The sequence below is a fragment of the Tribolium castaneum genome, chromosome 5, assembly GCF_031307605.1.
Source record: "Tribolium castaneum strain GA2 chromosome 5, icTriCast1.1, whole genome shotgun sequence".
NCBI lineage: Eukaryota > Metazoa > Arthropoda > Insecta > Coleoptera > Tenebrionidae > Tribolium > Tribolium castaneum.
In genome coordinates this window covers 15,989,813-16,015,849 of record NC_087398.1, presented here as the reverse complement: position 1 = coordinate 16,015,849, position 26,037 = coordinate 15,989,813, and the positions used below count along the sequence as shown (strand labels likewise).

General features: G+C 36.7%; 2 protein-coding genes across 4 annotated transcripts in view; both read left to right on the top strand.

Moving 5' to 3' along the window:
• The window catches only part of LOC103312144 (retrovirus-related Pol polyprotein from transposon 297), a 119,799-nt gene extending 96,882 nt beyond the window's left edge, over positions 1-22,917 (top strand). For all 3 annotated transcript variants that reach the window (XM_064356684.1, XM_064356683.1, XM_064356682.1), the window contains one exon: positions 22,545-22,917. The gene's annotated coding sequence lies outside the window, so the exon portion shown is untranslated. The remainder of the gene's footprint in view (positions 1-22,544) is intronic.
• LOC135266284 (uncharacterized) lies at positions 17,347-22,917 on the top strand. Its single transcript, XM_064356686.1, has 2 exons — positions 17,347-19,475; positions 22,718-22,917. Exons 1-2 carry the CDS (start codon positions 17,832-17,834, stop codon positions 22,769-22,771), a joined length of 1,698 nt encoding a protein of 565 aa, XP_064212756.1. The 5' UTR covers positions 17,347-17,831; the 3' UTR covers positions 22,772-22,917.
• Positions 22,918-26,037: the final 3,120 nt, after the last annotated feature.

Below are 26,037 nucleotides of genomic sequence, written 5' to 3'. Positions count from 1 at the left end.
GGGGTACCAGCTCCGTTCACGCACTTCCACCGTCTCTCCTTGGTCTCACCGAGAGTAATCCCTCATCCTCGCGTTTCCGAATGAAGCGCGAGGCGACGACGTCATTAATTAATATGACGTCGCTTACTTTTATTCATAACGTCACTTTGGCACCTCCCGACAGTCCCGATTACCCCCTTGCCTGTCCAGGGTCACACGTCGGTTACCGTTATGAACGGATTTATGATTATGCCTGTGTTGGCGGGGTTGGGTGTCGCTAACACTCGGCCATCCTGATTCGGCAAAGCCCCTGTAGTGCGGGGGCTCTCGGTTGTCCTTGTTGGTACATAAAAATTCTAAATTCTAGGACACACAAAAAACACAACAACATAGACTGATTGATGAGTCTATAACTCGCTGGAAAAAGATTTTTGCTTTCTTTCACAATGGGAATGACAATTGCCTTTTTCCATTGAGCTAGGTAAGTACCTTAATAGGTTAATGTATAATTCTAAGAGCTTCTAATTAATTAATATAATATAATATACTATAATATTATATTATTAATATAATTCTAAGACTCATGGAGCATTTAGAATTATTGAGTACGCTATTGAATCATGTCCTTGTGCAGTATTTTCTGTTTCAGAGAAAATTTCTCGTCTGTCTGAAAATCTATAAAGTTTTCTACTGTAGCCTTGATTCTCAGAAAGTCTTGTTCATAATTTTTGTTACTGCTTACAGTGGCAAATTAAACTGCTAGCACCTAGGTAATCTCGACCAAATCTTGGATTAGAGTACCGTCTTCTTTTCTCATACATGTTATAGGTCTGTACACATTCGTACCTGCTATGGCGTATTTCAGTGGTCATTTCAGTCCAAATATACCACCCAACAAGTTTTTACCGTAAACCAGAAACAACAATTGTGCGAGTATCTAATGCAAAGTTCAAAAATAAATTACGGGCTAACGTATTCGCAAGCACAGACACTTGCTTTTGAGTTTGCTCAAAAACTGAAGAGAAAATACCCAACGAGCTGTGATAAGAACAACAAAGCGGGTTTGGACTGGATGAAATCTTTCATGAAAAGGTTCAGAAATCTAAGATTAAGAAAACCTGAAAACACCAGTTTAGCCAGGTCAACCGGATTTAATAAAATCAATTTGAAGCAGTTTTTCGATAATCTGCGATTTGCCTTAGAGAGATATAAAATAGCACCAGAAAACATTTATAATCTTGACGAAACAGGAGTCACCACAGTTCTTCAGGCACCAAAAGTTATTGCTACGACGGGAACTAAGCAGGTAGGGCAAGTAGTTTCAGCAGAGGGAGGAAACTGGTAACCTTTTGTCGTATCATTAATGCTGTCGAAAATACAGTACTAACGGAGTATGTCTTTCGAAGCGCTAAAAACAAACCGGTATTTATAAAAGGTGCACCTAATGATAGCTTTGGATTATCCAACAAGTCATGATCTGCTTAAATGACGGCAACTTTATTTCTAGAAGTGGTGAAGCACTTTCAAAAATTTACAAAATGCTCCAAAGAAAATCGCATCCTCATATTACTAGATAACCACGAATCGCTTACTAGTTTGAAGACAATACTTTTTTGTAGGGACAATGGTATAATATTTGTAACATTTCCACCAGATTGTACCTAACGTCTTCAAACTCTCGATGTCTGTCTATATGGACCCTGTAAAAGTTACTTGAAATCTGCCTTTAACGATTGGATTATTTTCCATCCTGGCAAAAGAGTGGGTGTCTATTTATGAAATCGCAGAATTAACCAGTCAAGCCTATTATAAAGCTTTTATTTTAAATAATATTTGCTCTGGGTTTAGAAAATGTGGCATTGTGCCAAATAATAAAAACATTTTTTCGAAGGATGATTTTCCGGCTGCATATGTTACTGACAATGCACCCTTAACAATTCAAGAAGTACGTGCAAATACACCTAACAAGATATAGAAAAAAACGTTACGATGTCAGCCAGCACTTCAGCATAAGTTTCTAGCTCGGCTTCAACGAACACTCCGTCTACAAGCAGCCGCTGTAACTTGATAGAAGAGGTAATCACTTCTGAAATTATACGACCGTTTCCTAAAGCACAAAAGAAAAATTCGTCAAAGAAAGGAAGACAACCAAAAAAATCTAAAATTCTTACAGAAACGCCGAAAAAAAACTATCTTGAACATAAAATAATAGACAAAAACAAAGGAAAGAAGAAATTGTTTGATGACGTAGAAAATACCAAGGTGTCAAGTAAAAGAAAGAACGAAAGCGACAGTGGTAATGTACCGGATAATAAATGATCTTGTGATTTATGACGATAATGAGTCAGACAAAATTAATGAATTTACCAAAAATGCATCAGATAACGAATTTATGCAACAGATTTTACTTCTAGTAGACCCTAAAACCATATTACCAAACATATTAGTCGGAGACTTTGTACTCGCAAAGTATTGTACAAAGAAAACAGTGCGAGTTTATGTGGGTGAGATAGAAAAAATTATTGATGACGAATACCAGTTAAAGTTTTGGAGAAAAAAATGTGAGGTTTTGTATATCCTACTATGGTTGACAAAGATTTGATGAAGTTAGAGCAAATCGAGGTAAAACTCCCAAAACCTAAGCACATTAAAACTACTACAAGCCGTTTAAGTTCAATAAAAATGTTTCCAATAGATCTTAGTTCTTCTTTTGAAATCATAATATGGTTAATGTTTTGTTGTATGTTAGAAAAATAAAGCTTAGATTTTCACTTTTTAAAGAGTTTTATATGATATTTACTTGTGTGTCCACATGTACCCCAGTGATCTCCCATTTTGCCCTCAGTGAGGGCACATTGAGACATTTGCATGCAGTTTTTGAAAAATAAACAATTACATTTGTATATACAAATTACCAATTTTATACGTTTCATTCCAAAGACAATGCTCTAGATAATGTGTTGCCTAAAAAATGAAATCTTATTAATAAGTAATTGTATTCGAGATGAAAACTAAAATTATTTCGTGTCCTCAAGTTTACAAATAAATATAGTTTATTGCCACCGATAGTTGCGGTTGGAGTACCTACCGATCCCAAGTACTAGGGTTTATTGACATGACATTTTTAAATCTCCCGATCGTACCTTTCGGCGACAAGACTGTCCATTTGCATTGCAGCATTACCATGCTGTGACACATTTATTTTGGTAAATTTCAAATACTTTATTTATTACTTTTATTACTTTATCACATGTTTTTTAAGTCTTAATTTTTTTTTCAAAAAGTTGTTAGTTTAGGAGATAACTCGGTTTTTCTAAAAAATGCACATTAGATCTCTTGGATACCAACGTAGTGTGCCATGTAAAACAATTTTGTCCAGTTGTTAAGACTGCATAAAAGATTTGTAGAAGTTATAATCTTCCTGGCATAAAACTGTGTAATTCTAATGATATTCTCTAAACGAGTAAAAAACTTCACCATTTCATCATAAACGATTGATTCCATTATTTTAAAAATCAAATTTATCACCTTTTTTGATGATTGCTCTAACTAACGCTGTTATTTAATCGATCGATAATTTCCCGGCTAAGAATTATTGATTCATAAGAATCGATTGCATAAGAAGTTTGCACAATATCTTAAGTGACCAGCAGTGATGCCATCTGGATTCGGCGACTTAGACACATTCACCTTCTTTAATTTTTCAAGGACAACGTCTTCAGAGAAGACCACTATTTCAAGTTGTTCGTCGTTAGATCTATCGGCCAGCCTTGGCAACAAGGTGTGAGGCTCTTCAACAAAAACCATGGAGAAAGCCTCCGCAAACGTTTTCGTACACTCACAATCGTCACTAACGTAATATGAACATTACAATTTTTAACCTGTAGAGTGTTTACTGGACCAGATAACTTGGAGCGAATGTATTTTAAAAAAGCTTTCGGATTTTTCGAGCCAGCAATAGACATTTTTTTAGTTAATATATCTGAAGGAATTTTTTTTTTCTTAAGCACTATAGGTGCACACAAAATATTGTGTACCTTCAAAATCTATTTGCGAGTCTTTAAACAGGTAAATTTCTGTCAATATAACGAATTTTATTCAAAGTAATAAATTCTTTAAATAAACCTCTTGCGTTCAAGAAATTAATGACTTCTGAAATTTTAACTAATTTATTATTACTTGGTTCAAGAGCTAAACTGAAAGATTGTGTTTCTAAAAAGAAAAAACTATAAGGCGTGACATTACAATTTTTCCTTTTTTTTAAATATGTACAGTTATGGTGTTTTCTTCAAATATATTTACAATATTGTGCACCTGACACCTTACCGCTAAAAGTAATAATAAAAAACGCGGTTGAAATCAGCATATATCGGCCAGCCGTCCCAGACGTCCAGTAGGCGATATCGGAGGTAACCGATGTACGAAAATTGCAATACTCGAGTTGACTCGGAAATTGTTTTGACTATCAAAAAATGTTAAGGTTTAATTTTTAACGATTTTTCTTAGTGCATGATTGCTTTTGCATGTGTATAGTTTTTGAGTGGTACCTGGTAGGCACTTTTTTTAAATTTATTCACTTTTGCTATTTTAAAATAGAATCCCAAGAAAGGTTTAGTACAAAGGATTTAGTTGATCATATATTAACTAATAAAATAAATTTAGTACATTATCTTACGATGACAAAGTTTTTGTAAAAAATTCAAGTGCCCTCTTTTATTGTCCGTTCTACCTATTTTTGTTTTCCTAGCAATGTGTTTTGTTCCCCGAATCCTCCAGAGCAAAGCCCAAACGCAAAGAGTTAGAATTTTTTTGTAAAGAAACTTTAGCTTCAGAATTGCCTAAACTATACGCACATTTCCGGTGGGGATAAGTTATGATACAGGCTGTATAATTCAGGCGGTTAACACAATTTAAAAGAAGTTCATTGCGCATTATTGAAACACGAAATTTCTAAGAAGCCTACCCATTCGGCCTTAAAATTTAAACTATTTGGAAAACAAAATATCGTAAATGCTTTGGATAGTGCCCGGCGAGAATTTATAAATAAAATCGAAAAATTGTCAAACATTTAATAAATATGATTATATTTTTGTCGATACAAGAACTGGCGTTTCGAGGTAATGACGAAACAATAAATTCGGATAACCAGGGAAATTTTAAAGAGTTAGTGAAATTTGCTGCGACATTAAATAAAAAAAATTCTAAGTATATAAGATCCGTCTTCTGTTTTTCGGAATTATCCAAAACCATACAAAATGAATTAATTGATTTTGTAGCCAAAATTGTACTTTAAACAATACACAAAGAAATAAATAGTGCAACATGTTTTTCGTGAGAAATAGATGAAACAACGGATATTCAATGTTTTTCACAAATATCTGTTATTTTTCGGTTTGTTCACAATGGCAGATTATTAGAGCGGTTTCTCGGTTTTTTTTAATGTTAGTGAAGGTCGAGCTGCCAATGATATTTTAGTGTAATTCATAATTTTTTAAATTATTATATTTCAGTAAGCGAATCTGTGGGATTTAAAAATCTTTTAACCAATTTTGACTTATTGTTTTTGCTTTACACTTTCAATTTCATATTTACTTATATCGATCCTGTTTTTGCGATAACTCAAACTAAATTATCCGATATAAAGTATTGTAATGAAAGAATCAATTCCCTTTTGTCTTCTTTAAGAAAATTTCGACATCAAGATAATTATTTTTTAAACATATATTCTGATGCTGAAAAAATTTCAGATGTACTTCCCCCACGTACAAAACTGCGTAAATCTGAGCTTAATGATGACAACGATATTGTCATAAATAAAAAAACGTCTTTTTTTGAAATTTCAGATTTGTTCATAAACAAATTGAAACTCGATTTAAAGATATGTCTTCGCTTGCTTTTTTGGAATTAGTTAGACAATTTAACTCGTTAATTAGTATTTACGAAAACATTTTTAATAAAGAAAAAATAATTTATTAGTGTTAGGGATTGAAAGAACATTGGTAAAAAAATTAATGAAAGACGACAGTTTTTATAATAAAATTATAGATGACTTTGCGGCATCTAATTCTGTAGGATTGAACTGATCTATAAAAATCAATAATTGGGACCTTTATTTGCAAACACCAAGTACCACATTATAGTTTGTAGTTGTTGCATGTTTTTTAAGTATATGTATTACTAAAACTTATTTTTGTTTTGTTTTTAGTGTTTTTCTTTATTTTTCTTAACCATTATTGTTTTTTACTACATGTTCTGTAACTCCTTATTAGAATGAAGACGTTAACCTTTTTATTGTGACTAATAATATGTTTATTTCTTTTGTTCCTTAAAAAAATATTTTTGTCATCCTTTACCTTTCCTAATCTTTCATAATCCCTTACCTTTCCTTTCCTGGGAAGAAGTTTAGGTTTTTTGCTTTATTCTATTATTTTTTAAATCCTTTTATTATTAATAGAAAAATATATTTTTCCTGCCAAGAAGTGCTCTAAACCTCCTCGTGGTTCTTGCTGGCCAAATTAATTTTTTGTTTATTTTGTTTATTTTTTGATATCCACCTATTAACAATAAATGTTTATTTGACTCATTACAAATATTAAGAGCAAAAAATTAGTTTGGCTAATTAGAGCTATCCGTAAATTTAGCCGACCCATGATTTTTGATCACGAGCCGTCACTGGAAGATAATCTATTAGAAAAAATCGATGCGCCGCATAGTCATTGGCATGCTGAGTGCGTTTATATGCTCTCCATAACGCTCTCTGTTTGCTAATTTGTCGAAGAATAAATTGTTGATCCACGGTATATTTAACGATTTCTTAATCGTGTTGGACGTTGCATTTAAGGAAATTAAATCATTCAATTTGTTATTGAAAGTATCCCAATTCTACGTCTGCATCTTTTGTTGGTTAGATCTGTAACGAGTTGGTTCGGTCACAATTCGATCTAAATGACTAATTTACCAAGAAGTCAATAAATAGTTGAAAAGAAACAAGAGAGGTGAAAAAATTAATTAAAAGCCACTTCAGATTTGGCATATTGAAATCCCCAAATATAAATAGCTTATCGTGGGAGTTGGCTAAACCTGATAGTGATTCAAACAGGACTTTATCGGCGTTAACATTAGTGTTTGAGAATTGATATCTGCATCCAAGTGTTACACTTACAGTCGAATCGGAAGACTTACGTTTTTTGTCTTTCTGTCTTTTTCATTCTTACCAGTTTCAGTTAAAACTCATGCCGCATCTAGTGGTGTTACAACCGATAAGTCGTCTGTAGCTTGTCGCTTTCCTAAACATTCATTACGTTTCCTAGGCTGGGGTACACTAGTCCGGGAAACCCCAGAAAGTGGAGTTAAATTAAGCTGAGATATATTTTCAGAGGTTTAAGTAAATAAAATAAATAAAAAGATTTAATTTCCGCTACTGTAGTTACATAAATCAGGGTAGACGATAGGCGAAAGAAAGTTAAATTACATTACATATACAGAATACACATTACAATAAACTAACAATACAACAAAATTCGACAAAATCAAACGAAACCTATTTGGCTTTTATCTCCTACTGACAAAAACTCCTCCAAAGTATATGTCTCAATCTCGATTAAAATTGTTTTAATGGCGTTTTTAAAGAGTGTGACACTAGTTAAGCATTGAACGTGATAGGGTAAATGATTAAATAACTTAATAGCTGCATAGTAGCAATTTTTTTCATGTAGCGCTAGTCTATGTTTGGGATAGTTAAAATTGTCTTTTCGTGTATCATAGCTATGCTCTTTTTTTCTTTATTAAGTATATTTTTATTACCTAAAGAGAAAAGTAATACCTCATAAATATAAATACCTACGACTGTTAAAAGTTTGTTATGTTTAAAAACGCCTTTGTAGGATGAGTGTAGAGACTCCTAAATTTAATATAATGTAACCGTGTTGCACATCTTTAAACATTTATGTGTATTGAAGAATGTAATCAGTTTTTCTGACATTAGCATTTCGAATATTTTTGCAAAAGATGACAACAGATTTTATTGATTCATTTCATTGCCAATTTTGTGCGGGTCACCCAGTACTAGTACGTTACACTTTTGTTTATTACTTAAGCAGATATCTTTAACAATATCCCATACACATTTGAACTTGTTTTCTGCCCGTAAAATTTGTTCCTGGATGGCCTGGCCCTAACCAATACTGCGTTGTAATTTTTCTTGGATTCATTATATAAGATTACGTATTTTAGTTTGAATTTTTTTTTACTATTCTCATATACAATTCTTCTAGTTCTTTTATGAGCATCGTTTTCTTTTAGCAAGTTATTTTTTATATGAACAAATATACCTAAATGGTCTGATAAATAAGGGTCAAAAACTTTAGTTGCTAGTTGGTTGCTATTTATATTCGTGAAAATATTGTCAATTCTTGTTTCACTTGCACAAGTGTAAGAATCTCTAAACTAAAATAAAATCCAGAGGCTTAAAATATCAGTTTATTCGGAATAATAATTAACAGCTTGTTTCGTCAAATGTAACAACCCGACTCTACTTTATGGTTTTCTTCCAAGACGGTACAGCCGCCCTCAAATAGTTTCCCACCCCCCAGGTCCCGTCTACCCCCTTGCCTGTCCAGAGTCACACATCGGTTACCGTTACGGACGGATTTATGATTATGCCTGGGTTGGCGGGGTTGGGTGTCGCTAACACAAGTTACTCGAGTATTTTGTTTAATACATTTATAAAGACCATATGACGTAAATATATTTTCACAAGTAATATAATATTTGCTACTTGCTTTATAGTTTATGTTAAAATCTCCTAAAACAAATATGTTTTTTTCGCATGAAAAAAATTCTAAATTGTTAACTAGTGTATTGAAATAATTGTTGATTTTCCCTGAAGGAGAGCGGTAAGTGCATAAAAGGATTATATCTAAATCTACAATCTCTATCGTTGAAAACTCTGCCTCAAATTCTAAGCTATTCACTTTACAGGGTTTGACATTCACATAAATACTTATTCCTCCACCTTTTTGAGCTCTCTGCAAAAGAGTGTAATTAATTTAAACCCTTTAAAAACTACTGTATCAACAATTTCTTGTGTCAACCAAGTTTCTACAAAGCATAATTAATACTCCTACGTCATTGCAATTTAAGAAATGTTGTAACACTATCGCACTTATTAAAGATACTCTATATATTAATATAAAATATAGTCTTTTCTAGATTTCATAACCTGAAATTTCCTAACTTGAATAATCTTTGGCAAGGTTATTGTTTTGTCTCTTTGCTCTTGGTCGTTCAGAAAAAATATTTTTTGACCACAAGTCCTTGTGGCCAAAAATCTGGATCGTATACAATGGGTAATACGAGCAACTTAACGATACCTTAAACGCCCTGCTTAATGATTTTTCTCTCGTTGGCAACCATTTCACAGTGAGTTTTTCCTCCTGCAGACGATCTTGAAGGTAGCTGTTAACACTTGCTCCTCGCTAATCTTTGGTGTTGGCATTTTTAGAATATTGTGAGAATCGCAGTCTTTGATAAATTAAATTGAATTAAATGAAGTGGATTGTCCAAGTTTGATAAATTAATTGTTGACGCAAGATCGAACTTGGATGATTTTTACATTTTGGGTGAGATCAGGTGTTTTCGGCGACCAAAAACACGGTTTTAACACGGCTAAGGAGCACTTACTCGCCAAATTTCATTGAAAAATATTAACTATATGAAGAATTATTGCGGTTTGCTGAAAAACCGGTCAGAACGATGGCCAGACACAAAAAAAAACACTTTTTTTTCGACGTAGAATCGATGAGTAAATGTTTCACCTCGATCTAACTTCAAATGACCAAAATATCGAAGGTTTCTCGATCGAGAACTAAAACCTAAATAAAAGTTTTTTGAAAAATGGATTAATACAAAATATTCAAAGTCTGTTAAAAGGATTTCTAAATTTTGCGAGAATGTGCCTTTCTGAGAAAAGGTGCATTAATTTAAAGAACGGTTCCATAATGGTTTGAGTTAGTGAAAGCATAAAAGTCATAGATAAAGTGCACAAATCCACCATTTTCAATTAAAATCAAAGTTTGTACACTGTTCAGAAATATTCCTCTGTAATCGCCATTGGTGTATTCTATTAAGTTACAATTTCATCCAAATAACGCTAAAAAGCTTTTAATTCAAACACAACAAACAAAAATTGTTTAAAAACAACAGCAAAAATGGTTAGTCAAAATAAAAAATCATTGTATGATAATTGCAAATAAAAAAAAATATTTAGGTGTTTATGAACTCTGTAATTCTGATGCGCTGTGCCGCTTTTCTTAAATGACTCGGTTGTTAAGAGTTCCTGTAGTTTTCTGACAAGCTAAAAAACTCTTATCTTTTGTGGCGTCATTATTTTCTAAAATACTATGGAAAGAGACTAAATTATAATATTTCTCACGGTTAAAATCGGAAACCTTCCACTTCAATTAATATGACGTACGAATTAGAGCAGAAGATAGCCGAATTAGATTATCATTTATGCCAAAACCATGTCAGTATATTTGTTTAAATTTTTCTTAAAAACATTTTCACCCTGCTCGAAGGATCACCCTGACACGTGCATAAAAACTTCGATCGGAGAGACGTCACCATAGTTGTTCCGTTCCATATTTTGTTCCATTTATTGCGATATGTAATAGTTCAATTTTGTTTTAAAATGCGACCCGGCTTATTTTTATCTAAAGATAGGAACACGTTAAAGTCATATTAAGAATGCTCTGGGATGCGTCCGAAATTTGAGCGAGTTGATAAATATAGGTGAAACGCGCGATAACTAATAGGCGATATGATTTATTCTCTGCGTCCAACTTACGAACCCCAAATTACAATTTAGATTTGGTTTGTTTCCTTTTATTTTGTAAAGTCCTAAAATCAATTAGTATCTTAATGTTGCTAAGTAGAAATTGTTGAGAGTTGATCCAGTCATGAAAACCGTTAGTTATTAATTGTTAATTTTCAACATGTTACACCGAAGATTGAAAAGTGTTATTCAAATCGGTATTTTGTCATCGAACGACAATTTCTCACATTTATGTTTTCCTTCAATATATTAATTTTAGAGTCATTTAAGTATTATTTTGGACCATAATTCGGTGATCTCACAAGTTAGGGCTGACTCATCTTACGCTAAATAAATTTTTATCGCTCTGTTGGTGGAACCCGCTCGACCAAAATAAATTGAAATGTCAATTATTTCGTTTTTCAGGAAAAACATAAAAACCCACCACAGACAATTTGTCGCAGTCGGTAAGATAATACCCCTTACCATCTCCTGAGCTCTCCTATAGTTTGCCTCATAAGTGCTTCGACTAAATATCGACACCTCCATTCCGGCGTATCTCTCAAAAATGTCCAATTTTAATTTGTCATCCACTATTTTTCTGCTTTCAACAAATATCATTGTTTTCTTCTCACTTTCAAGATCATTGAGATAATTGTTCTCGTTCTCCTCGTAATTGGTTATTGAGAAGTTGCTCTCTCGTCTCGTTCTGTCGAAGGTGGTTGCACTTATTCCAATCATGCCCATCTTCCTTTTCTCAGCAAGGCCTTCTCCCTTTTTGAGCAATCCTAAGGTGGCAGCCGGTTAGAAGTGACAGGTAGTTTCATGACACGTTACCTTTACTTTTACACAGAGATGTGACTGGAGTATTCCTCTCACGAGGAAGCCGATCCCATTTCTCGGGCGACAACTCTGGTCGGGGCCAAAATACACAATCTACGCTTTTCCTGCTTAACCTGCTGCACCAGTTTGGGATTATTCATCTAGTTTTACCAGAACCGCACACAATGTCTTCTGAGGAAGTTGCTAAACACACCGTCCCCAAAAAAGCACCAAACCCAACCATTCCAACGGGAACTCTCTTTCTCGAATAACATAGATTAGGGCTCCACTCATTCCCTCCGGCAGATATACAACATTCATAGCCGTAAGTAGGGTGCCGTTGGGACAGTCAACCTTCTCCAATATGGACCTAACAGTCCTTTCACACATTCCATCTAAGGTCAACGTAGCGTAAGTTACCACCTCCTAGGTCTCGGCCGATAGCATTTAGCCACGTCTAAAAGGGGATTGCTGAAGATGTAACTCAGAAGTTCTTCTCTATCATCTTCTATTTCTTGTCTCCTGGTTACGTGTTTCTAGATGTGCAAAACTCCCTAGTAGTTAAAACCCCCATCCGACGTGGTGTCTTCCGGGAATAAGGTCTTAATAGAATTAAACCAGTTTAATCTCGCATGGGTGATTGACTAAGGACTCCTCCCTCATTTCTCTTTTCTTTTTGAACATTCCAAAAACCAGAAGAAGAATTATTCTCTAGGTGGGGTATCCCAGAGCCACCAAAAAAACTCCGATTAAGTTGATTACTACCCCTTCATAATTTCCCAATACATCAATCTGGCAAACGTTAAATCCTATTATCATTCCATTGTTTCCAACGAAAAACTTCCTTGGGAGTTTTCCAGCCTTTTCCGTCTTCTGTTTTCTCCTGGATTCAACGAGGTCCGTAAATTGTCTATACTTGATTGGCCTATCTAGAATTATAAAAAGTCCTAGGAGTCCTAAATTCTACTACCACGACGGACAGGGGCTAATGTCGGGTACGTTATTAGGATGACCAAAGTCATTACTACCCCTTCTGCCAGCTGACCTGATCGGCCCCTCTTCATCACTAAGAAACTCATTAGCAGTATGGAACCACTATTGCCATTACTGGCATCACTCCCATCACTGTGCGTTTCGTTGTTAAAGTTGCCAGCCAGGAGAGAAACCGAAATTTCGATTGTGCAAACTATATAGAATTAAATAAGATAACAAAACCGGATTTCTTTCCCCTGTCGGTTCTTCAGGAAACCGTTGATCAATTGTCAGGGGCATGTTTTTTTCCATAATGGATATGGCTAGCGGTTATTTCGAAGTTGAACTACCTACACCCAGACGCTCGAGAAATCAGTGCTTTTAGCACACCCACAAGTCACTATGAATTCAAAAGAATGCCAATGGGACTGAGAAATGCACCAAGCACATGGCATAGACTGATGTACTCAGTCTTTCTAAGACTTGTTGGAGCTGAATGCCTAGTGTACTTCGATGATGCGATAGTATTCAGTGCTCTTGGGACCTTGAGAAAGAACATCCAGAAAAACTCAGAAACGTTTTTGACAGGATGAGAGAAGCCAATTAAAAATTAATTGCGACAAACTACAACTTCTATATAAAGAAAGCGAAGTATTTGGAACTTATTATAACCACTGATGGAGTAAAAACAGACCCAAAGAAAACGTGAATTGTAGAGACTTCTGCTGTATCAAGAAATCCAAAGGAAATTAGATCCTTTTTGGGACTTTTTAGATTTTATAAAAGATTTATTCCTGAAATAGCGAAGCCACTAACGGAACTCACTAAAAAAGACCAAGAATATTTAAGGACCGAAAAACAATCTAACTAAGGCTTTTAATACACGCTTCTGAAATTGAATGCAATCAGTGCCATGCTGTCACATCAATATGAAATTGAACATCTAGTCTGTTACGCTAGTTATCGTTTAAATGATGCTGAGACTCGATACAGTACCATAAAACGCGAAGCTTTATCTATCGTATGGCCAGCAAAAGTACTTCCGAAATTATTTAACGGGACCAATATTCACTATCGTTACTGACCATCTACCGTTGAAATATCTCGTAACCATCCGCGATCCAAGTTCAAGACTTGTAAGATGAGCCCTTGAGTCTCGCAGAATATGACTTCGACTTATAATATAGACCAGGAAAACGACATCGCGTTGATGAGTTTACACGACTCCGTTACCCTGAAGACGAGTTGACTATAAATTTGATTGACCAAGATAAACCATACCCAGAATGTGCACCAATTATCTATGATCTGGAAGAAATTTTGAAAAATCAAGATGACTTTGAAGTTAAGGTTTAATCACAACAGGAAAGATTCTGTAAGACACCAAACGTACTTTGCTACAAACAACGAGCAGGAGACAAACGACAAGATAAATTCATAGTACCAAAACGTATGCAGAGAAAAATTATTCAGCTGAATCACGATTCAACTTTATGGCACATGGTGACAGAAAGAAGACCATAGAACTCGTTAAACGAAACAGCTATTAGAGCGGAATGACCCAAGTAATCCGAAAATATTGTAAAGTATGCCACTCATGTAACATTAGAAAAAAACTCCCACAAAAACCGTCAGAACTTCAAACTGTACCAGTACCATCATGCACTTTGGAACTTGTTTCCATGGACATCGTACGACCACTTAATTTGACAAGTCACGGACACAAATACATCCTAACAATCATGGATTATCTGACAAGAATGTGAAGCTCTCCCGGATATTAGAGCAGAGACTGTGGAAAAAGCTTTTGTCAATAAGGAATGTTGTCCTTCGCCATTAAGCACCCAGATATCTCTTGAAGGATTGCGGAGCGCAATTTGTGGCACGGTTGTTTTATGAGATTTGTAAAAGCGTGGATATTGAGAAAATTCAAACAAGTCCTTACCGCCCAACTACCAACGGGGTGATTGAAAGAATGCATCATGTGTTGAAGACAATGCTCTACCACAACGTTTCGTATGAAAATGATGATTGGGATAAGATCTTAATTTTTGTCAAGATGGCATGACGATTCATAAAGCCACCAAACCTGATGTATGGAAGAGATATGGATTTGTTGTTCCTGTCAATTATTAAACCTGATAGAGTCCGTTTTAATGTTGACGAATACCATCCAGAAGAACTGATACCGCGTTTTTAAAAAGCTTTACAAAAACGCGTCCTATAATTTAGAACTAACAAACCAAGAAAGGGAAGATCGGCTAAAGCTAAATAAATAAAAAAAATTCAAGATCACAAGGTAGGAGATCAAGTGTATACATTCCGGCACCACAGAGGAAGAAACTAGCTGCTAAATTCTACCCTAAGTAGAAAGAACCTTTTTAAATAATGGCACAAATTGGACCTGTAAATTAACGCATCCAATAAATCGGAGAAAACAAGGAAATACTGGTTCACGATGGTCGTCTTAAACTTTGGATAAGTAATGCTGAAAATAAAACAGAAGAATAAAAGTACCCCTAGAAGACCATTAAGTAGAAAGGAAATTGATGACAACGAACCATTTGAGGTTCCGGAGTACTATTATACTATCTCTGGTACCCATTGAGAGACCAGATGGATGACCATATAGAAAAGACCTCAGAAACTTCATCCATACCAGAATTGGAATGAGATAACTTAATGGACCCTCCACTTGAAATCACTATCGAGGCAGAAGAGTCATTAGGGGAACCAGACCAAGAGGAGATCATCCGTGGGTGTAACAGAAACGCATATAGTGCTATCAAATTATTCTAAGTTATTTATTAACGCCGTAACTATATAGCGTGCTCAAAAACTGGCGCACCAACTCAATGGTGTGTGATAGAGAACTGGTTACATATAAAGGTAAAAATACTAAAACAATTCTTTGTATTAAAGTTATTGATAAATAACGGATTTTAGATAAATGACATGTGGCAACAGTCATGATCGCAATAAAATTTGATCAACAATAAAATTAAATTATTTTTGAAAAGGTTTCCAAGGAAATAATTCCCAGCGTTGGCACATCTACACATTGAGATTTTTTTAATAAATTTTAATTTTTTTAAATTAAAAAAACTGCTGATGTCTGATAAAAAATTTAAAAATAATTAATTATCGTTTCTTGGGGAACGATTACCTACTGTAAAACATAGAAACATTAAAAACTAATGAAAACTAAAGTAATTAATACAATAAGTTTGTAGCTCCAGAATTTTTAAAATAGGAAAACAGGAATCATTAACTGCTCCACAGCCTGAGGTAAACGTTGTAAATAAAGACAACCAATGTCAAATTTATATCCACCAATTTCGAACTCATCCCAAGCGCCCAACAATCCAAGTCAAATTAATAAAACATGGGTTCTTTCAAGAGCACAGTGCTTTAATTAATTTTAGACCTGGCTATGTAAAAACAAATCATCATTACGTGTCTGTTTTCTGAGTAAATGTTAATCAGTAAATATAAAAAAAAGTGAAAAAATTGAAGAAAAAAGGTTGCCATAAATAAAGTTCTTCTATAATTTGTAAATTTCGGATCTTTTGTTAGAGCTGATAAGAACGAATCAAAACTTCTGGTAAAATTCACTGAAAGGGCCAGAAAATAAAGGTCAGGCAACACACAGGTAACAAAATAAAGGTCAGCACATGCTGATTGGATTTCTGTTGTAACGCTAATAAATGAACCACCGTGGTTAGTCAATGTGCTTGTTAAACCAGTGAAATACAATTCCATGGACCCCTAGACTACAATAAAATAGGAAGATAGTACACATGTTCAGGTTGGGAGTTGACTCTCCAGGAGTTGCTCAATGATCATACAGAATATACCAGTGGCGGCTCCTCCGAGTAAATTTAACTATTTATTTGTAACAAATTATAATTTGCCATTTATTTACATTCATTCAGGAACTCAGATAGTAAAACAATTTCAGAAAAACTTATCAGAATTATTTACGAATAACCTTACAGAACAAAAATCTTAAATTTACCTATCTCTTCTAATCACATTTGCTTTTAGTATAAATACATCGATGACGTCATCTCTTTGTTTAAAGGTACAAAATCAAAATTAGTTATTTTCCTTCATACTTTAGATTCACTTCACAAGAATATTAAATTTACAATTGAAATGGAAACAGATGGTAGTCCATTTACCGAACACACTGTATAGCTCTTCAAAGTTAAATTTTTAAGTTAATTTTTGGATGCTTCAGATAAAAAAAAATTCTATAACCGCTATCCAAAATAAATATTTGCGCTTCGAGTTAGCAACGCAAAGTTGACGTTTTCTCAAAATTGTCACTTTGTCGCTTTAAAGCGACCAAATGAAAAAAACGGTTGCACTCCCATTTTTTATTGAAATCAAATGTCCAATGATTTATGTAATTAGCTGTGGTAACTGTAGTAACAGAAAATAAATAAATTCTGATTTTATAAATTATTTCATGGTTTTGTCCTAAATATTTTGGTATATTCTTAATGCTTGCAATTGAAAAAAAGTCTTGTGTGCGTTGCGAGCGCAAATGTACACTGTTGCTGTTGCGTCAAATTCTCTCAATCGACAATATGCTTCTTTGCGCTCTTAATACACAAATAGCCCTTTGATTTTAGTTAGCCGAAATATCAGCTTTTGCAACATTAAATAAATTCCTGCTGAACAAATTCATCAATTCATGTCTAATGTCCTGCAAAACTATTAAAAAACTTGTTAAATAGACATCCTAAAAAACAAAAAAGTGTTAAGTGAAGGGGGCGCTGCTGGTGAAATTGGCGGGAAATGATGACGCGTGAGGCGCGTACGGGCAACGCCTAGTTAGTTGGAAGGACACTGTGGCAGTGTCAATGTCGTTGTTGAATCTAATTTGCTAATAAATTAGTTTTTGGGTGAATTCCGAGTTTCATTTACAGAGCAGCGGTGGGATATTGCTCAAATAATCGTTTCCGATAGAGAGTGGTGAATTGTGGTGATTTTGTGAGGAATTTGTGGGTCGCCAAGGCAAGGGCCAAAAATTGAAGTTTTGGGAATCTGTACCGTTTCATTCGTAACAAAATTGTGTTTTACTACTTGAAATCGAACAAATCAATCGGGTGCTAGCCGAATTTATCTGGTTTTTCTGATTTCTGACGAGTTCTAGGAGTTACGCAACCACACGCTGTCAATTTTCATTTGGGTGTGGCTCAAAAGGCGCGAAAAGTTTTCTGGTGAGATTTTCGCAATGGGGCGTCACAGGTACCGAGGAAATGTGGACTCGGACGACTCGGACTCAAGTGACGATGAGCCACGGCCGAAAAGGTCCGCGCCTGGGGTCTCCACTACAGTAAATTCACCCCCAGTTTCGGCCGAGTCCGCTAGAATCGCGAGACTTGAGCAACTTGTGGAAAACTTGAATCGACGTTTGCTAAACCGCAATTTTGAGCACACATCAGGACAAGTTGGCATTAAAAGTGACCTGATTCCTGAATTCGCTCCAGGAAACCCCAATTTTAGTACCACTAAGTGGTTGCATAAAATTGACCAGTTGGCTCTCGTGAACGGTTGGGACGAACGTACAACGATTTACGGCATGATAAGTCGACTCAAGGGGTTGGCCAAGGAGTGGTACGACAATCTCGATCCCTCAGCATACGACCGGAGCTGGGATGAATGGAAACGTTTGTTACAAGCCACCTTCCCCGATCACCACGATTATGCTTCCACACTTCGTAAGCTAGTGAATAGGGTGAAGGAAGATGGTGAAACCTGGGCACAATATTATTTTGGGAAATTAAATCTGTTGCAGGCTTGTGACATAACAGGAACGAATGCAGTCTCCTGTCTTATTGATGGAATCACTGATGTGACTCTCAGAAATGGGGCTAGAGCAGGGCGTTACGTTACACCCGAAAGCTTGTACGCTGAGTATTTGTCGACTCTGAGATCCGAAGGTGACAAGCGGGATACGCTCGCAAAGCAGGCGCCTCGGGAAAGGAGGAGGTTCCTTCCAAGTCGAGTCGAAGCACAAAAACTGTATTCGTCAGTTCGGTGTTACAATTGTCGTAATCGAGGACATGTTGCGACAAAATGCCCGAAACCAAGAATTGAGTGTAAGAAATGTGGTCGCATTGGACATGTGGATGCTGAGTGCCGACGTGGTAACGTAGTAAAAGAAAACATGTCTAAGCAGGCACTAACGACAAGTGTAGCTGACGCAAGTAATAATAAGAATTATTACATAGACATTAAGGTCAATGGTAAGCCGACGCGAGCTTACATTGACTCAGGAGCTGAACCGGTCCTTGTCAAGCAAAGTGTTGCTAGAGAATTGGGACTGATGTGGCAGCCAAGTTTACATTTGATTCGTGGTTATGGCCAGGGAATCACCAAAGTGCATGGGGAAGTCGAAGTAGAGCTAGAAGTGGATCTTGTCAAGGCAAACGTAAAAGCTTTGATCGTCGAAGACAGTGCACAACGTGTGCCTGTCATAGTGGGACAGACCTTCCTGAATGCGGGTGCTAATACGATTATAGCAAATGAGGAAGCTGTGAGAGTAGTTGACGGAAACAACGAATCGATCCAAGCATTTCTAGGCCAACTTCCGACGCGAAAAGTTGCACTTTGGGCGGAAGAGGAAACAGTGATCCCTCCTCAATCCATTGGTTGCATACGAATCAAGGCAAAAGACGATGGGTGGAAAGGAGCTTATTACGTTGAAGGGTGTCAACGTCCGAGACCAGGGTTCGAACACGTTGTTCATCGGTGTGTCACATGTGATGGAGGCCTAGTGACCGTTCGCAATCTATCGCACCAAGATCTGGTCTATCGAAAGGCGCAAATCGTTGCGAGAGCTGAGCCTTGCGAGCAGGAAAGGACAGCTACGACGGTGAGTGTCTTTTCTATGGGGAAGATTGAGGTAAAGAGTTTTCAACGGTGGGAACTTCTTACACAAGTCAATAAGAATCTAGACCCGGCTCAGTTCGAGCAATTGTTACAACTCGTTAACGAATTTCGAGATTGTTTTGCACGAAATGTAGCGGAAATAGGTGCCACAACTGCGGCAGAAATGAAGCTAACTTTGACTGATGATAAACCTGTAATTTATCGTCCTTATCGGTTATCGCATCACGAAAGAAGAATTGTTCGAGACATAGTAAATGACTTGTTAGGTAGCGGAGTCATACGAGAATCAGACTCGCCATATTCGAGTCCCATACTGTTGGTGCGGAAGAAAGATGGGCAACACCGTATGTGTGTTGATTATCGGCAATTAAATTCGAAAACAATCAAAGATCGCTTTCCGTTACCACGAGTAGACGAACATTTGGATAAACTAAACGGTGCAAAGTTTTTCACCACACTAGATCTCGCGAGTGGGTATTATCAGATCCCAATGGCCACCGAATCGATTCCAAAGACAGCATTTGTTACGCCTGATGGGCATTACGAGTTTGTCCGCATGCCTTTTGGTCTAGCCAACGCTCCGGCAGTGTTTCAGCGAGCTATGAATAAGGTGTTGGGTCCACTACGGTTTCAGACCGCTTTTTGTTACATAGATGATCTTCTGATACCTTCCAAAGACTTTGAAACAGGTCTTAACAATTTACGAACGGTGTTTCAATTGCTTCGACAATTTGGATTGACTCTAAAGCTGAGTAAATGTTGCTTCTTTGGAAGTCAAATGGAGTATTTAGGGCATGAGATCAGTGCGGAAGGCATTAAGCCAGGCGAGACAAAAATCAAAGCGGTGACAGCTTTTCCCAAACCAACAGACGTACACAAACTTAGGCAATTCTTAGGTTTGTGTGGGTACTTTCGAAAGTACGTGAAAGATTACGCAACAATAGCAAACAGTTTGACGAGTCTCCTAAAGAAAGGCAGTGCATTTGTTTGGGAAGAAGCACAAGAGCGGGCTTTTCAGACTTTAAAAGACATCTTGACGAGCAGACCAGTTCTTGCAATTTACGACGCGGAAGCTGAAACGGAGTTACACACTGACGCTTCTAAAGTTGGAATTGGTGGCATTCTGTTGCAACGACAAGGTGATGGATCTTTGCGTCCAGTTATGTTTTTCAGCCGACAGACGACCAAAGAGGAACAAAGGTACCACTCGTACGAGCTAGAAACGCTAGCGGTGGTCTGTTCTCTCAAACATTATCGAGTATACTTGTTGGGGCTTCAATTCAAGGTGATCACAGACTGTAATGCTTTACGAACAACCCTTACCAAGAGAGATTTGATTCCACGAATTGGGAGATGGTGGTTGTTGACTTCTGAGTTCGACTTTACTGTAGAATACAGACCTGGCAGTAAAATGAGTCACGTTGACGCTTTGAGTAGAAATACGGTATTAGATCCTTCGGAGCCTTCAGTGGAAGTTTTGCATATTAATGTTAACGATGATGATTGGATTTTAGCTGTTCAAATGAAGGATGCGAGATGCGCATTGTTGAAGGAAATATTGGAAAAATCACCGACTAACGCTGAAGAGCGTGCCATTCACAAAGAGTATAAACTAAAAGATGGTCGAGTATTCAAACAGACTGAGTCAGGATTAAAATGGGTCGTACCAAAAGCGGTAAGACGCCAGATTTTATTAGCACACCACGATGGAATTGGCCATTTATCGAATGAGAAAACTTTGGCATCTGTGTCGAAATCTTATTGGTTTCCTTCAATGCGGAGGTATGTTCATAAATATATTTCTAGCTGCTTGGAGTGTCTCTACAATAAGGAAGCCGGAGGAAAACAGCCAGGATTTTTGAATCCCATACCTAAGAATTCGCAACCATTTGACACATTGCACATGGATCATTTGGGACCATTTGTAAAGAGCAAATCACATAATTCTTATCTTTTAGCTATTATCGATGCATTTACTAAATTTGTCTTTCTCAGGGCCGTGCCTAATACTAAGGTGGGCCCTGTTTTATCATTTTTAGCTTCTCTTACAGGAATGTTTGGTGTACCTAAACGTATAATAGCCGATCGTGGGGCTTGTTTTTCTAGCAAAAAGTTTAAGACACATTGTACCGATTTAAACGTTAAATTAGTACTAACCGCGACTGCCACACCACGGGCTAATGGCCAGGTGGAGCGATTAAATCGTACGATTTTATCTCAGCTTGCTGCTAGCTCGAGAGAAGAAGAGAAATGGGATGACTTTGTGAGTAGAATTAGTTGGGCTATTAATTCTACGCCGAATTCGACTACGGGCAAAAGTCCATACGAATTGTTGTTGGGGTATACACCTCGACATGCTAATGACTCAATCCTCACCAACGTGGTGACAGAGGGTGTTCATGATGGTGATTTGCCACGGACACGAGCAGACGTTGCTCAGCGTGTCGAAAAGGAACAGCAGAAGCAAAAAGAGCGTTATGACAAGCGACGCTGTGCCCCAAAGAGATTTAATGCAGGTGATCTCGTGTTGGTACGCACCACGCGAGCTTCAAACGAGGGCAAAAGTCGGAAGCTGTTACCTAAATATTCGGGACCGTACCGAATTCAGAAAGTGCTCGACTACGATAGGTATGTCGTGACGGACATGCCGGGGGCGACGCGTTCCCAAAAACGATATGAGGGTGTTCACTCAGTGGACAAATTGAGACATTACGTTGTCGCCACGACGAGTGGAGACGAAACAATAGGCGATGTCAGTGACGAATGACTGAGTTCGCTGTGAAGCTGAGTGAAGTTCAACGTGAACTCACGATTTTGGGCCCAAATGTTGTTTTTAAGCGCTTTACGTTGAAACTCATGAGTTAATGATTTGTTGTTGTTGTTATTGTTCTTGTTCTTGTTATTGTTCTTGTTCTTGTTATTGTTCTTCTACTTATTCTTGAGGTTACTGATCTTGTTGGTGTTGGTGTTCTTATTGTTGTTGTTGTTGGTGTTCTTATTGTTGTTCTTAATTAATTCTCAACGTGAGAAACACGATTATGATTATTTTCAGATTCATTCTCAACGTGAGAAACACGATTATGATTATTTTCAGATTCATTCTCGACGTGAGAAACACGATTATGATTATTTTCAGGTTGTTTATAAATAGTTCTTAAGTGGGACTCGGGCTGTAGATGTATACTACGGCTCGGATACATGGTATTGGTTAATTACTTGTTTTAGAAACACCGGTGGTTCCCCGAGGACGTGGAACACGGAAGCGTGGCCGACTGTTAAGTGAAGGGGGCGCTGCTGGTGAAATTGGCGGGAAATGATGACGCGTGAGGCGCGTACGGGCAACGCCTAGTTAGTTGGAAGGACACTGTGGCAGTGTCAATGTCGTTGTTGAATCTAATTTGCTAATAAATTAGTTTTTGGGTGAATTCCGAGTTTCATTTACAAAAGCAACAATCAATACCGTCGCTAAAGAAAACAAATTAAAAATATGTAAAAAAATTGCTTCAAAAATTCTGACTTTATTTTCGTGCTTAACTGAACGTCTTTATTCACCCTACGAGAAATTATACGACCTTTTTAAATCACCCTGTATAAGTGAGATTTTGTCCTAATTTGTACAGTTCAGTGACCGACATTTAAATTAGAAATTTGATGGAAAAGGCATTTAATTCTTTCAAATTAATAACAGTGGTTTTGACTTTCGATGTAAACTAAAAATTGTTAGTATTTTTCAGCTTCACCCCCATCTCTTATTGATTGATTCGAGGGAATCGCCCCGTTTATCGCTGATTGGCCATTGTGGTTCCGCCAGCGTTTTGGTCTGGGACGTCTGTGTCAATTGAGCAAGCGGTCGCAGGATTACCACGTTCACCACCTGAGATCAATGTGGTTCATTGGTATGTTCTGTTTTAGATAGGTCGCTGAATTAACTGGGGTCGCGGTAACCATTTGGTCCTAATCATCTGAGGAGTCGACCACCCTAGAGTAATCGATCGAGGATGGGATAGTGTTAATTTGGCGTTGAAGTACCAACCCCCAGTTTTTATGACATGTTAATTTTTCTTATAATCTTTATTTTTATGTTATATTCATTTTGTTTAACTTTATATGCATTATGTTTATCTTTATATTCGTTAGGAATTTATCTATATTTCATATGTTTTTTTTATTAAAAAATCATATTTTATTTCTTTTTTTTTCAGTCTATGAGCGCAAGCCAACCTTTCTATTAAAGATACGCAATGTTTATTTAACACTAACTAGTATAATAAGTATCAAGAGTTTTACCGATCGAAGACAATTGTTTGGAGGAGCATTGCGACGACTCCAATTATTGTCTGAAATCGGCAATCCCTAACGTTCGTAATGCTTATGGCGTTTTTTGCACGATCCCTAAATTTTTTAAAGATTTATTAAATAACATCAAAATTATTGTCAAGACAGCAGGTTCTGGTTACCAGTTGCTACGTCCAAGGCGTCGACAAATTTACTCAACGACGTCTAATTTAATTACTGACGCCTTTCGACGTAGCAACTAGTAAACACCACGTACTGTCTTGGAAACAGGCGTAGTAAACAATCAAATAGAGCTCAATCGTGCAAAAAAATCATTTTTGTACTCATAGCTTGTAGATAGCTATTTCCCGGTTATCTCCAGCGTGTGGGAAACGAACTTTCCCGCGCTGCAATGTTCTTTACTTTGCAACAATAGCTAGGGTGATTTGATAATGTCATGAGTAAACCTCGGTTTGGGATCGATAGGTACTCCGACCGCAAACATCTGTGGCAATAAACTAAACTCGGGTACACGAAATAATTTTACTTTTCAATTTCCAACTGCTTAAAATATGATTTAATTTAATAATGTTCTTAGTAATTTTAAAAATCACTATATGTTAATGATGTGACGGGCCAAATTGGCTCTCCTTAATTAACGCGGGTCACGACCCTCCCGGGGTACCAACGGAATAGGAACAGACAGGCAATGTAACATTTATGAACACGTGCGAGATTATTAAAAATCACGGGAAATTAAAACAAAGCCCAACAAAATAAGTACGCAAAGTCAAACGTCTGGGGCATATCCAGGCCGAGTAAATTGAATGGTAGATAACTAAAATGCATTAAAATGCACCCTCCAAAAGTTAAAAACAATGCCGAATAAAAATCCGTCTGGGGCACGAGAAAGGAAACACAGGGCAACACCAACAGGAAATTCACCAACTTACTTAACCTCGAGGTTGACCAAATTTACAATCAATAAGGGTTGAATAGGAGACCGAAGTAACGAGTAAAATTAAAACAAAAATCAAATCAGTCTTACGCCGAGTTTTTTCGAAGTAAGAAGTACCGAGCGGTTGCGGTATTGCCTTACCGTTCTCAAAAGATCCTACGGTGATCAACTGTTTTAAGTGACAATTGTGTTGTATTGTGAGGAAAAAAAGCCCTAAGTGCCCTGATTTTGGAATTATTTCATCGAGGCAACTTCGCATGATGCATTGTGAGTTTTGGTCAATTTGAATTCTCTTTACTCCGAGCATGGATCGTTATCAGCTCTTTCGTATTTTGGTTTATGATTTGTCGGACTTTGTTGTAATATTTTTCCATGTTTATGAGACAGAACAGACTCAGTACTAATGCCAAGTCAGAAAAAAAATACGGTGAACACTAGCGGGTGGCTTGCGAAACAATAGATGTTAAAGATAGGTAAACTGTTTCTTTTCTCAAGGTGGCCAGAGTTTCTCACGTTGTTTGACATGGACCTTGTTGTAAAAATTATCATGAATACCTGCCGAGCGTTTCGGGGTTGTAAATTATATAACAAAGGCGGCAGACGCTACCTGTTTATTTGAACGATTCGAATGCCGTTGCGAGTGATAATTGAACGAAACTTTGTTGGATTTTTAAGACTAAATAAACTTTAAGTACTGCATTTGTTAGAACTAGCATCAAATTAGGTTTAAGTGTGGTATTCGGTAATTTCATGTACTCAATTCGGTGACGGGTATTTGGTAAATCAATCCAGAACCGCTTCCATGAGAGGCGGCGATTCCCAATAGATTTAGTATTTGCTTCATTGATGCAAGCATACTTGTTAACTTTTGTACTTCTCAAGCACGTTAATTAAATTATCTATTAGTGAGTACTTCTTTAATTTGACTGCCTCAATCTTTCCCAAATAATTGTTTCCGCAACATAGCCGGAAGACCTACCTCAAATAAATGTTTTTCGCTCTGGTGGCGGCTACCACTCGGCCCCGAATTTTTAAACTTAATCATAGTTTAATTACCCGCCACAGACGAAATGGCGCAGTCGGTAGGATTTACAATTATGATGGAAAGACAGAAAGTTTATCATTACAAAACGAGTTTTGATAATTCCACACTGAGATAGATAGTTCGCGGTACGTTTTACGCAAACTAAGGTAGCACTGCGTAGTGAGCGGCAAAAAGCGGATCAAAAGTTTTGTTGTAATCGAACTCGTATAGCATTCTTTGGTTAAAAAGCTCATGTAATACGTCAGAATCTTGCTTTGGTCACTTATT

Excerpts from the sequence above, each read along its gene's own strand:
- LOC135266284 (XM_064356686.1), top strand. The coding sequence starts at position 17,832 with ATGGGGCGTCACAGGTACCGAGGAAATGTGGACTCGGACGACTCGGAC. Across the intron at positions 19,476-22,717 it reads AGGAAAGGACAGCTACGACG|AAACACCGGTGGTTCCCCGA; the intron begins GTGAGTGTCTTT and ends TACTTGTTTTAG.